Source organism: Myotis yumanensis, unplaced genomic scaffold (genome assembly GCF_028538775.1).
Source record: "Myotis yumanensis isolate MYYU_CA2020_CCGP unplaced genomic scaffold, mMyoYum1.0.hap1 SCAF_5, whole genome shotgun sequence".
Taxonomy (NCBI): domain Eukaryota; kingdom Metazoa; phylum Chordata; class Mammalia; order Chiroptera; family Vespertilionidae; genus Myotis; species Myotis yumanensis.
Window position 1 is genome coordinate 85,014,928 of NW_027223756.1, and position 14,591 is coordinate 85,029,518.

The 14,591-nt window shown below is 40.9% G+C and overlaps 1 protein-coding gene across 1 annotated transcript in view; it reads right to left on the reverse strand.

Annotated features, from left to right (window-relative positions):
* Positions 1 to 6,426: 6,426 nt before the first annotated feature.
* LOC139011462 (adhesion G protein-coupled receptor E2-like) overlaps positions 6,427 to 14,591 on the reverse strand; it is a 42,188-nt gene continuing 34,023 nt past the window's right edge. The window contains exons 20-21 of the mRNA XM_070416996.1: positions 7,805 to 7,866; positions 6,427 to 6,437 (exon numbers count right to left, since the gene is read on the reverse strand). Of these exons, the coding sequence (XP_070273097.1) occupies positions 7,816 to 7,866 (51 nt within the window). The 3' untranslated portion in view covers positions 6,427 to 6,437; positions 7,805 to 7,815. The remainder of the gene's footprint in view (positions 6,438 to 7,804; positions 7,867 to 14,591) is intronic.

The window sequence follows — 14,591 nt, forward strand, 5'->3', positions numbered from 1 at the left end:
GAGATGACAGATGCCCTCAGTGTCAGAAGTGCTTCAGTGAGAGGGATGGGGATGTGGTAGAACCAACTGCTTCCTGCTACTGGGAGGTGGATGTTAGTGAGACCAGCTGTGTGGTTCACCCTAACCAAGAACTTTCTAACAGTGAAATCCAATAAAAAATGGAATGAGCAGCCCTATTGGCATTTTCCAAAGTCAGTCAATGACATAGGAGAGTAAGATAACTTAGTCCTGTGGTTATAAAATTTAGAGTTTGAGGGAAACTGAGCATTGTTCACATCACTTCAGAATAGTCTGATCAGCAATGTAATTGAGACACATGCACAATGCCTTGGATACCCAGGGGATGGAGCTCTGCCTGGGATCAAATCAGGAAAGGTTTCACAGAGGAGGCAACAGTGTAGCTATGTTTTGAAGGTCTACTAAGAGTTTTCCAGGCAGCTGGAGGAGGGAAGATTGTTCCAAGCAGAAGGAATGTAGCACATGGGCTGATTGATGGTGAGGAGAGTGTACCCAGGAGTAAGATTAAAATGAGCTTGGATCCCAGCTTAAGTACTTTGTACATGACCTTGGGTAGCTACTCAACCTCAGTTTCTTCATCGATAAAATGGGTGGCAGTAATTTGGGTCACAGGCATTGTTGTGAAGATTAAATGAAGGGATAAATGTTAAGAGCTAAGTAGTGCCTGTCATGTGTCAAGTGCTTAATAAGTAGTAAATCATTATACATATGATTATTAAATATATTAAATAATATTTATAAATTGTATAATTATAAAATTATTACTAATTCTCTTGAGGAGAAAGCATTAAATATTGCTGGCTGGATGATCAGTGCTTAGCACAGTGCCAGACACATAGGACATTGTCATCAATGTTGGTTCCTATTGTTATTATAGTAGTCCACCCTTACCTTCAGTTGCCTGCAGTCAATCATGACCCAAAAATATTAAATGAAAATTTTCATGAATAAACAATAAGTTTTAAATTGCACATCATTTTGAGCAACATGATTAAATCTCATGCCATCCTGTTTCGTCCAGCCTGGGACATGAATTATCCCTTTGTCCAGTGTATCCACACTGTAGTGCTACCCACTATTGATCCCTTAGTAGCTGACTTGGTTATCAGATCCACTGACATGGTATCACAGTGCTTTTGTTCAAGTAACACTTATTTTACCTAATAATGGACCCAAAGTGCAAGAGTAGTGGTGCTGGCAATTTGGATATGCCAAAGAGAAGTTGTAATGTGTTTCCTTTAAGTGAAAGTATGTGCATATAGGAGGAAAACAACACATATAGGGTTTGACACTATTTGCAGTTTCAGGCATGCCCTGGGGGATCTAGGAACATATCCCTCGTGGATAATGGGAGATTACTATGTTCAATATTATGGCCTCCTCCCGGGGAATGTCAAGGTGGGGGGGAAAGGAGACATATGTAATACTCTTTGTAATACTTTAAGCAATAAAACAAAATAAAAAAAGAGATCAACCAAAGGAATTGTATGCATGCATATGAGCATAACCAATGGACACAGATGGTAGCGGGGTGAGGGCATGTGCTGAGGGGTGGGAGCGACCAGGGAGAGGTCAATGTCGGGGAGGAGGGAAAGAAGGCTCATGTAATACTTTAAACAATAAAGAATTTAAGTTAAAAAAGACAAAAAAAATATGCCTCCTCTATGGCCAAACCTGACCCAGTCTAGATCATTCTCTTTCATATTGTTCTATGATGTCCTTGTATTTCCTGGGTAGAAACCCACATACCCCTTCTCTGGCCTCTGTGATCCTTTAGCAGAGTCTCTAAAAGTTCATTCACCCCCAACACCATTAGTTTACAACAGGGGTTTTCCATCTTAGCATTACTTGGGGACAAGTAATTTTTTGTTATGGGGAACTGTCTTGTATGAAGTTCAGCAGCATCCTTCGCCTCAACCCACTTAATGCCAGTTGCATTCTCCTCTATTCCTATTCATGAAAACCAAAAATTACTCCACATCTGGTCAAATGTCCCCCAGAGAGGTTAGACTCACCCCCCAGTTGAGAACCTCAAAAAAAGAGACGGGATAACTGTAACCTGCAGAGACTTTACTCAGCAATTCCTCTTCCGATGTTTATTCTAAAATTGTAGTAAACTCAGACCCAGCAAAAACCCCAGGAACATCTCACTTATTTCTATGGTCTTCATATAGGAACAAAACCCCAAACTAATCCTCACAATTTTCTTCCAACTTATAACCAATCAATTTTCAAATCACTAAGTCTCCCCGCTGGTAAAATAGCTTTTACAGCAGACTCATATCAAGGGCTATTTAAGAACCTGATCTCGCTCTGTCCATTCATATATCCTCACCCTGAAAGGAGCTGATGCCAAATGAGTGCTGACTGTGTGGGAGGCATGGAGTGTTTCACATGCTTAACATGGAGGTGGATGGTGGTCATCCTATATAATAAAGAGTTAATATGCTAATTAGACCAGTCAGTGGAAGGACCTTCCAGAATGACCAATGGGCGGGGCTGAGAGACAGCCGGGACAGCGAGAGCCAACCCCCTTGCATGAGTTTCGTGCATCAGGCCTTTAGTGTTTGCATAATAATGTGAATATTCTCAATGGCATCAACAGTACATTTAAAAGTGATTACGATGGTAAATTTTTATTATCACAATAAAAAAGAAACACTGCCTGTATATATTATTTATCTGTATTTTTTTGGATGAGAAGTCAGAGGTTCAGAGAAGTGCAGTGACTTTTCCAGCATCACCCAGCAAGGAAGTAACAGAGCCAAGATTTGAACAAGAGGGGGATCTGATTCCAAAGTCCCTGTTTTCCCTTTGCATTCAACACACTCCCCTTAAACACTGTAAGAGATATGTCAGGATTTGTTACACACACACACACACACACACACACTGTGTACATTCAGTCCTGCATGCCCCCAAACTCACCTTTCATTCCAGGGTGCTCAGGTGGTCCCACGGCTATTGATCTATCTTTTTAAAAAGCACGCCTCTGGGTGTTTGTAATCTCTCCACCAGCAGTTCCCCTGTGGCTAGAGATTCTGGCTGCGATCCCCTGGTGTCCTGAGTTTTTAATAAACTATTTCCCTCCAAGACATCTTTTTGGGGAAAAATAGTTCCAGCCATCTAACCTCTTCCCTGTCAGTCAGGCAGGCAGAGCTGGTCAGAGCTAGCCATGACTCACTTTAATCTGGGCTGGATCCTCTCACTGTGACTCTTAAATCAAGACTTCTCATGTGGGTTGACGAGGAGCCCCTTCAGCAAGTTTCCAAGTTGTGGTTTCATCCCTTCCTTTCCCCATTAACCTGAGTGATGTCAAAATTTGGGTCTAGGGGTCCCTCTGGTGATGTTAAGCGACCAGGGGAAAGGCACCAGCATTACTCACCTTGTTGTAGACAATAAAATTTTACATCTCTCTACTATGAGCAGGCATGATCTGGACCCTTGATCACCTAGTTAAGCAAATAGCAATTTGCTGGACACTGTCATTGACTATTTAATCCTCACATCCGATTATCCCCACTCAAAAATCCACAGCAGAGCTTGCTCAATAAACTGTGCGGAATGAAGACATCCTGCAAGGAGACAATTTTTTGTTGTTGTAACTAAAGTTATTGACAAAGGGACTGAGAGAGGGTATGTGACTAATCTAAAGTCATACACCCACTAAGAAGGCAGGCTATAATTCAAAGCCCCATCTGATTCCAAATCCTGAGCATTCTTAACTCTGAATGTTGCATGTTTCTTGAAGTTAATGATCAGCTCTTCTGCCCAGGAGTTCAGAACTGAGAACTCCTCTGGGGCGGGGGGTCGGGGGGTGGGGTGGGGGGGAGGGTAGAAGTGAGGGGAGGATGGCCTGTCCTCAGAAGGTGAGCTGGGGAAGACCCCAAACCATTCCAGATACGTTGTTTTTGTCAGGTGCCCATGCTCAACTGCTTCCAACAGCTTTTATGGAAAGTCAGCATGAGTTGACCTTCAACATATCAACATAGATCACTTCCTGCTGTCTAGAGGCCTGACTTTCTTGGGTTTATAGCAATGAAGACAGGTATGGAAAGAATAAGCATTCAGCATAACAAGACATTCATTTGTAAGTTGGCAAATAACAAAGAAGTAGACAAAAGTCCATCTTTCTATCTACCTGTATACACCCAACCCATCATGTCTGTGGAAAACAGCATCAGCAATCCTTCCACTAAGGTCTAATGTCTAAATCGTGCCTGGTCTCCCAAGATTCCCACAAGCTAGATTTCAAGTTCTCACCCTCCCACTCACCAGGGTCTGTGTGCAGAGTGAGGGACCTTTCTCAACACCCCATGAGCATGTCAACCACCCTCATCCCCAGATAGACTCTAATCAAACCTCCCTGGATTCTATCCTTATGGACTTAGCCAGTGCTGCCTTTGTCTGTGCAGAGATAGATGTCATTATCTGGAGACAGAGGCTCCAGGGAGAGCTGTTGCATCAGAAACCCCTCTGGGTCTTATTTCTGCTAGAGAGAAAATTAGTTATAGTGGAAGCCTGAAGCCCTTGGTAGTTGTATTGTCCCTGGAAGACTGTGGAAAAACATGTACTCATTCTCAACCACAGGAAGAATGGGAAGCATTGATGTGGATAACTCAATGTGATAGATGTCCAAGTCTTTCCGTTTAGATATAATCAAGAGGAAGAGAGGTGGGAATCCATGACAGCAAATGCATCCTATGCCTCACCCCTCCCCACCAATTCTGATGTCCAGGAGACTTATTCTGAGTTAAATAATGAGACAGTGATGGTGGTGGGAGAGCAGGGGCAGCTTCCCTGGGTCAGGACATTTCTTCTTTTGTAAAAAAAAAATATTTTTATTGATTTCAGAGAGGAAGGGAGAGGGAGAGAGAGAAACATCAATGATGAGAGAGAATCATTGATCAACTGTCTCCTGCATGTCCCCTACTGGGGATTGAGCCCACAACCCAGGCATGTGCCCTTGACTGGAATTGAACCTGGGACCTTTCAGTCAGCAGGCCAACGCTCTATCCGCTGAGCCAAACCGGCTAGGGAAGGTCATTTTTTCTTTAAACTCCATTCTTGAGGGGCCTCCAAGACTCAGGAGATGATGCAATGGTGTAGAGATAAATTATTCTAGTGCCTGTGAGTTCATTGTGTGTTCATGGCCAGGGCAGAGACCAGAGAGCCAGGCTACCCTGAACAGTAGTAGCCCACTGCAGAAAGTCACAGGCAAGGCTAAGGTAGAGTGAGTTAATCATAGTGATGTTCAGGTTAAAGCTGAGTATGATAGGTGGCAATAAGGTGGAACCAGGGTGGAAGTAATAATAAAAGTGACATATGTTAAGGACCTGACCTATAATAGGTAACTATCAGCAAATTCCTTGTACCATGCCACTGCTCTCTAGTTTCAAGCCCATGGCAGAAATTAGTAATCAAATTTGCAACGGCATGGATGGAGCTGGAGAGCATTACGCTAAGTGAAATAAGCCAGTCAATGAAGGAAAAATACCACATGATCTCACTCATTCATGGATAATAGAGACCATTATAAACTTTTGAACATTAATAGTTACAGAGGCAGAGCTGCCTCACACAGATTGTCAAACTGCAGCGGGAAGGCCGGGGAGGGTTGGGGGGCAGGAGGGAGGGGGGTAAGAGATCAACTGAAGGACTTGTATGCATGCATATGAGCATAACCAATGAACATAAGACACTGGGGGGTAGGGGAAGCCGGGGTATTGTCAAGGGTGGGGAAAAAAAAGGACACATATGTAATACCCTTTGTAATGCTTTAAGCAATAAAAAAAATTAAAAAAAAAAAGAAATTAGTAATCAATCTCATTGCTTTCTACTTCTGAGCTTGGATAGAGCTTCTCAAATCAGCACACCATACAGCTAGACCTTATCTGTTGGTTTTGACATTTGTCATGAAATCTAATTTGCAAGAAGACTCTAGACCAGTACTCAGCAGTGGTGACAGTCTACATGGAGAGCAGGAGCTTGCAGCAGAAAGTTACACAACACTCTGCTTACCTTATTGATACAATATTGTTAAAGAATAAATGTCAGTTGAACTAAAGCTTAGTGATGTTGTTAATTTACAATCTATCCCAAGGTTCTTTTTTCCTCAAGGGCCAATAACAGTTCATGCACCACATTTTGAGTAACACTGCCATGGACTATGAGCGCCCTGATGGCAAGGAACCTGCTGTATTCATTTTTGTGTAACTGATAGCCAAGGCACATGGACAAAGCAATGTTTATTGCACAGGAAAAGCTGCAGCAGGCAGAAATTTGGAAAGAAAAATTAATATATGGAGAAGTGGGTCGTGGTGATTCTCACACCTGGCATGTTGACTTGCTTCAAAGTTGGATGGATGAACGGATGAACAAGCCACGATTAAAGTTATTTGTAACTGAGTCATGTTGTCCTAAAGAACAGGGTAAGAAAAAAAAAAAAAGAACAGGGTAAGAGAAAAAGATGACAAAGAAATTGTTAGTACTCTAGATACATGCCTCAACTATTAATTCTTTGCATACACCTTCATATTTTTGCCATTTTCATATACTACCCACACTAACATTTTCTTAATTCAGGTACCTACTGCTTAATATCAGTTATTTCTAAAAAGCAGATGCACACGAAACTGTCCATTTTGACCCTATAGTCCATTATTTTAAATGGGAAAGATTGTACTATAACTCTTCACCAATTTCCTGAAATATAACTAAAACTAATTAAAGATGTATGTGTCAGTAATAAAATATCATGTTAGGATATAAAATACTTAAAACATTGCTTCCTATTGACTGCCAAATGAACATAGTTGTTAACAATTGTTTGGTAAGAAGTCATATTTCTACTCCATTGCTCACATTTCCAAGATTTTCTTTTTACTCCCTCAACTTCTGGAGGACTGACTCATTGTAGAAAATAACCTTTGCTTTTGGTAAAATGTAGAAGGTCCCGAGGAAACAAGTTCAGGACGAGCACACAATAGGAAGGAATGATTGACATTGAGTGTGGTGTTATGATGACCTTTCTTAGCACCAGCAATATCTGAGACACACATTTTCCTTTTTTTTTTCACTTGGGGCACTTTTCCTACACATTGTTTTATTTGAAATCATGTATTTAGCTCAAGATATAAACTTTTCCTGTGTAATCATGAGCCAGAAAATATTATATTGAGAGATATTCATATTTTGAAAAGTTTAGACATTATCACCAAAACAAACAAAAAAAACCCAAAACAAAACAAAAAACTTTATTCTACTGAGAAAAGTTTAACCAGGGAGATAGTCTGTGGAATATATCCATATCTTCCTTCCTCCCTTCCTTCCTTTCTTCCTTCCTTCCTTCCTTCCTTCCTTCCTTCCTTCCTTCCTTCCTTCCTTCCTTCCTTCCTTCCTTCCTTATTGAGGTAGCGTTGGTTAACAACATTATATGTCATAATGTTACCATTATATATAATTCAATATAATTTAGCAATTTTTCTTCTGAGTATCTATCTGAAGAGTATAAAAAACAAATTAAAAAAGATATGTATACCCCTATGTTCATTGCAGTACTAATTACAATAGTCAAGATATGTAAACAACCTATGTGTCCATTGATGGATAAATTAATAAAGAAGATGTGGTACATATATGCAATGGAATACTATTCAGTCATAGAAAAGATTAAATACTGCCATTTGCAACATCAATCCTGAGAGTATTAGGACATAAGTGAAATAAGTCAGACAGAAAAGGACCAAAATCATATAATTTTACCTGTTTTTCTTTAATCACTCACCTTTAGTTTTCTTAGAATTGACTTAATTTTCTCTTTTCTGCTGTCGTTCCATCATCTTTTACCTGGGGAAGAGATAAAACTAAAACGATGGAAATGGCTAATAAATAAGTAAATAAATAAATATTCAAGTCTTTTCTCATGTTTTTTTCTGGAAAATTTAAAGGAACATTCATGTACCTTTAACCAATTATTCTTGTGTCACATTGTTTTATCTCTTTATACACACATAAGCACACAAACACACTTTCACTTAATATCAAATTTACAAAGTTATGTAATATATAAAATTCACATAACATAAATTAAATCATTTTAAAGTGTATGACTCAGTGGCATTTAGTACCTTTGCTATATGCACTCATCCCCTCTATCTAGTTCTAAAACATTTTCATCACCTCAAAGAAGACTCCATGTTCATTAGGTAGTAATTTCCCATCATCCTCTCCAAGCTCTTGGCAACATCCAATCTACTGTCTGTCTCCACAGATTTACCCATACTGGATATTTCATATAAATAGAATTGTCCAATATATAACCTATTATATCTGATTTTTTTTACTTAGCCTAATGTTTTAGAGGGTCATTCATGTTATAACATTGTTATTGGTTGAATTATATCCCCTAAAAATTCATATGTTGAAATCCTAACCTCCAGGACCTCACAACATGACTCTACTTAACAAAGGGTTTTAAAAGAGGTTTTAAATTAAAACAAGGACATTAGGGGGAGCTCTAACCCAACATGACTTGTGTCCTTACTCAAAGAAGGGAGATTAGGGTAATGTCAGCAAGATGGCAGAATAGGAAGCTCCAGACTTCCTTCCCCTCATGGACACATCAATTTACCGACAATACATGAATCCGTTTCCTTTGTGAAAAATCCAGAGATTGCTTGAGAGGATCCTGCACCCAATTGAGTATGACGCCAGCTGCATTGAAGCCGGTAGGAAAATTCATGGCACCATCTTGCCACAGGAGATGACTGAATTGTACCGTCAACATTCTAACATTTTGAGGGTCTGCCTGAGGAACTGGGTTTTGACACGCCTGAGAATGAGCACCAATGGGCAGGTGCCACAAGTTGGGGGTCACTGAGAACAAAGGGGATGGATTGGACCAGCACACACGCTCTGCCCATTGGCCTTTCCCCGCTTTAGCACAGAGCAAATGAAGAACCAATGGTGCAGCTGCTATAGAAAACAGTAAGGAGTTTCCTCAAAAAATTAAAAATGGGCCCTGGCCAAGTGTGGCTCAGTTGGTTGAAGCATTGTCCCAGACAGTGAAAGATTGTGGGTTTGATTCCCAGTTAGGGTACCTGTATTGTGGGTTCTATCCCTAGTTAGGGAGAGTGCGAGAGGCAGCTAATCGGTGTTTTGCCCTCACACCTCTCTCTCCCTTCCCTTCTCTCTAAGCATACCTTTGGGTGAGTATTAGAAATTTTTTTTTAAAAATATATTTTATTGATTTTTTACAGAGAGGAAGGGAGAGAGATAGAGAGTTAAAAACATCAATGAGAGAGAAACATTGGTCAGCTGCTTCCTGCACATCTCCTACTGGGGATGTGCCTGCAACCCAGGTACATGCCCTTGACCGGAATCGAACCTGGGACCTTTCAGTCCACAGGCCGACGCTCTATCCACTGAGCCAAACCGGTTTGGCTAGAAATTTTTTTAAAAAAAATTAAAAATGGAACTACCTTATGACCCAAAGATTCCACTTCTGGAACATATCTAAAGAAACCCAAAACACTAATTCAAAAAATATGTGCACCCCTATGTTCATTGCAGCATTATTTACAATAGCCAAGATTTGGAAGCAGCCAAAGTGTCCATCAGTAGATAAGTGGATAAAAAAGCTGTTGGTACATTTTCACAATGGAATACTATGTGGCTATAAAAAAAGAAGGAAATCAATAAGATTTACCACAGCATGAATGACCTGGAAATTATTATGCAAAGTGAAATAGGCCAGTCAGAGAAAGACAAATACCACATGAATTCACTTATATGTGGAATCTAATGAACAAAATAATTTAGCAAAATAGAAACAGAAGCATAGATACATAGAACAGACTGACAGCTGTCAGATGGGAGGGGTTTTGAGGAGCTGGGTGAAAAAAGGTGAAGAGATTAAGTAAAAATATATACATATGACATATAAACATGGTGATAGCAAGACTAAAAGGTGGGGGGGAGAGGTGGAGGTGGGCAAAGGGGGGATAAATGGATGCAAAGAGAATTTGCTTTGGGCGGTGAGCACACGATGCATTGTGCAGATGATGTTTTATTGGTTGTACACTTAAACATGTCTTTTTTTTTTAAAACCAATATCACCCCAAAATTCAACAAGAAAAGTTTATAAATACTGTACTTCAGGAAATGATTCAGAACTGAACACAAGAGAAAGTACATGTAACAGGTGTAACACAGGAGTGGCATGATTTCATTTGTGTTTTGAAAGGATCGCTCTGACTTCTGTGTATAGACGCATTGGAAGGTGACAAGAGTAGGAAGGGGTAGTCAGTCAGAAGGGTATTGCAGTGGTTCAGACGTGAAGATGGCAGCCTGGCTCAGGAGGAGGTGATGGAGACTGAGCCATCTGGCAGATACTGAGAAGAAAAGAACAATAGGGCTGTATAATTGATAGGTTTTAGTGGGACAGGTAACTGTGGAGTGACATTCAGGTTTCAAACTTGTGCCACGGAATGGATGTAGTGCCATTCAGAGAGAGAAAAACACATGGAAAAGGATGGGATTAGGGTGAAGATGGAGGTCATAAATTGGAAGGCTGAGTTTAAGGTGCCTTGGTAATATCAAAGATGTCAAGTAACTGGAAATATTCCTCTAGTTCTCAGAGCTAGAGAAACGTATGTGGCCATCATTTGCATCTATATGGTGACTGACCCTAAGGAATGAATTCTATCGCCTAGGAAGAAAGAATTTAATGAGAATTTAAATTGTTCTGGACTCAATCCACTGGTTAAAGCTATAACAGAAACAAAGAGAGAAAAGCTAATGGTGGAGATATAATGGAGAAAGACATGGAGGAGGGGCATGTGAATAGATTCTAGACAGGATAAGGATGGAGTGTTTCATTAGAGAGAGTGATAAATAGTATAAAAAGTTTCTGGAAGGATTTTAGGGGCACAGAGATCATTGTAAACCTAAGAGATATTTGCTTCGGTGGAATGATGGGGGAAAGAAGCCAAAATCTGTGAATTGAGGGAATGAATTTAAGGCAATGAAACGGAGACAGAGAAAAATCAACTCTTGGCTGGTAGCTAGAAGAAAATGGTAGGTCAAGTGGTACATGTTTGTAAGGTGGAAAAAAATCAAACATGTTGCTACAACATTGGGAAGAATGCTTTTGAGAAGGTGAGGGAAGACTGAAGGGGATAAGGGTGGGAGAAAGACAAAGAGGGAGGAGAGAGAATGTGTGAACAATAGTGTAAGAATAATTGATAAGGCAACAATGTCAGAATTCAAAGTGAAGGTGAAATTTGTCTTCAGAGAGAAGGGAAATGGTGTGAATGATTTGGCAATGTGGAGAAGGTGCCTGCTAATGTATGCGTGGTTGAGAGGGTGCAGTTCACAGAGTCATCGCAGTGACTCAGATTTTCTCTGTGGAATATATGGTACAAATACTTGCTGAGAAAGGGAAAGGGGATAGAAGATTCAAAAGTGAAACCAGTGCTTGTGGAAGATGAGTGAACAGGTGAAAGATATACAGGACTTCCTGGGAGTATACTAGACTTCTTTTTAAAACATTTATTTTAAAATATGTTTTTATTATTTGAGAGAGAGTAAGGAAGATAGAGGGATAGAGAACTAAAAATATTTTTATTGGCTGCCTCCTGCATGACCCCTACTGAGGATCAAACCCGCAACTCAGGAGTGTGACCTGACCAGGAATTGAACCAGAGACCTCTTGGTTCATGGGTCAATGCTCAACCACTGAGCCACAGTAGGCAGGCATAGTAGGATCCTTTAAATGGGAAAGAAGACGCAAGGGGTATAATGGAAGATGGAAGAAGAGGTGACTAACTGTAAGTAAAAGAACTTCTTATGTCTAAAAAATTTTTTTTAAAAGAAATTGGTAAATCTAAACCACTGGTGGTTCTTAGTAATCATTGCCATAAATTATCCCATGCAATGATGCCTTCTCCTTCCTGGTTTTACAGTGGATGGAGGGTGCTGAAAATATCAGGAAGGCTCTTTAAGTCTAAAATGCTAGCTAACACTTATTTCCATTTAATTCTTAAAGATGTACATCATTTCCCCCATATTTGCCTTTTTGTTGTGTGGTGTTGAGTGACTACAGATAGAGATGGATGGGGAGAAACCAAGATGGCGGCATAGGTAAACACCAGAAATTGCTGCTTCACACAACCACTTCAAAAATACAACTGAAAGACAAAATGGACATCATCCAGAACCCCAGGAAGGCTGCCAGAGTGGATATTCTACAACTAGAAGGAAAGAGAAAAGCACACTGAGACTCAGAGGAGGTGTGGAAGTAAACTGTAGAGGTATAGAGGCGCACGTGGAAAGGGCTGGCAACTGAGGACAAAGTTGTCTTTTTTAATCAAGAGGGAGTCTCAAGCTCCCGACTGCTCTAAACTCCAATTCCGGGTGAGTCTCTGGGGACCCAGACTCATATGGGGAGAAACTGGACTGTCTGGCATCGGGTGGAACTCCAGGGTGGCTTTCTCTCAGAAGTGCTTGCAGCGATTACTGGGACACTGAGACTTGGGGCCTCTTAGGGCAGGACTGAGGAGCAGCCATAGCTGTTTGCTCCACCCTGTTGATCCCCTGAGACCCCGCCCCACCATAGCTGTGTGCAGAGGCTTTTGCACATGAAAGGCCTGGCCCTTTGCAATCTGATAATTACCTAACAAACTGCAGCTGGGTCAGAGAGACCCAGAACTTCCAAAAGAAGGCCGAAGGCCCCACAGCAGCTTGCATTGCTTCACAGCTGGGCCTCATCTGAGCACCTCTAAACCCCAAACAAAGAAGAGGAATCTGCAGATCTCTCCATAGCTCCTGCTGGGTAGCCTCAGGAAGAGGCTAAATTAGCACCTCCTTAGAGATCCAAGAGCAGTGTACCCAGTGGTCAGAGTGGGACCATCCAGATTACAACTCCTCAGATCCATAAGGGACACACTCAGGGGGCAGACTCAGTGAGCACCAAAGCCCCACTGAAGCAAGTCTTGCCCCAGAAGGGTGTCTCCAGCACAGAAGTTCTCCCACTGCAGACACAGCTGATTCTCACAACCAATTGGCCTGGAGGTCAATTCCTCCCAGTGATACCTACAACAATCAAGGATTAACTACAACAGGACTGTGCACAAAGCCCAAAAAGAGGTGCACCAAGAGTGTCCACCTCAGGTAATTGGGGAGGCTGAGCCATTGGGCCCTATAGGACACCTAGCACAGAAAGCCACTCTATCAACACAGGGAAGCATAAAAAATGTGGAGACAAAGAAACAAGTCACAAAGGACAGAAATGAAGGAAAGGAAACTACTGGATATAGAGTTCAAAACCACGGTTATAAGGTTTTTCTTTTTTTTTTTTTTTTTTTTTTTTTTTTTTTTTTTATTGACTTTTTACAGAGAGGAAGGGAGAGAGATAGAGAGTTAGAAACATCGATGAGAGAGAAACATCGATCAGCTGCCTCCTGCACATCTCCCACTGGGGATGTGCCCGCAACCCAGGTACATGCCCTTGACCGGAATCGAACCTGGGACCTTTCAGTCCGCAGGCCAATGCTCTACCTACTGAGCCAAACCGGTTTCGGCGGTTATAAGGTTTTTCAAGAATTTTCTAGAAACCGCCGATAAACTTAATGAGACCCTCAAGAAATCTAGTGAGACCCTCGATGTTATGATAAAGGACCAACTAGAAATTAAGCATACACTGACTGAAATAAAGAATATTATACAGACTCCCAACAGCAGACCAGAGGATCACAAGAATCAAGTCAAAGATTTGAAATACGAAGAAGCAAAAAACACCCAACTGGAAAAGCAAAATGAAAAAAGAATCCAAAAATACAAAGATAGTGTAAGGAGCCTCTGGGACAGCTTCAAGTGTACCAACATCCGAATTATGGGGTGCCAGAAGAAGAGTGAGAGCAAGATATTGAAAACCTATTTGAAGAAATAATGACAGAAAACTTCCCCTACCTGGTGAAAGAAATAGACTTACAAGTCCAGGAAGCGCAGAGAACCCCAAACAAAAGGAATCCAAAGAGGACCACACCAAGACACATCATAATTAAAATGCCAAGAGCAAAAGACAAAGAGAGAATCTTAAAAGCAGCAAGAGAAAGACAGTCATTTACCTACAAGGGACTACCCATACGACTGTCAGCTGATTTCTCAACAGAAACTTTGCAGGCCAGAAGGGAATGGAAAGAAATATTCAAAGTGATGAATACCAAGAACCTATAACCAAGATTACTTTACCCAGAAAAGCTATCGTTCAGAATTGAAGGTCAGATAAAGAGCTTTACAGATAAGGAAAAGCTAAAGGAGTTCATCACCACCAAACCAGTATTATATGAAATGCTGAAAGGTATCCTTTAAGAAGAGGAAGAAGAAGAAAAAGGTAAAGATACAAATTATGAACAACAAATACATATCTATCAACAGTGAATCTAAAAATCAAGTGAATAAACAATCTGATGAACAGAATAAACTGGTGAATATAATAGAATCAGGGGCATAGAAAGGGAGTGGATTGAATATTCTCTGGGGGGAAAGGGGTGTGGGGGATGCGGGAAGAG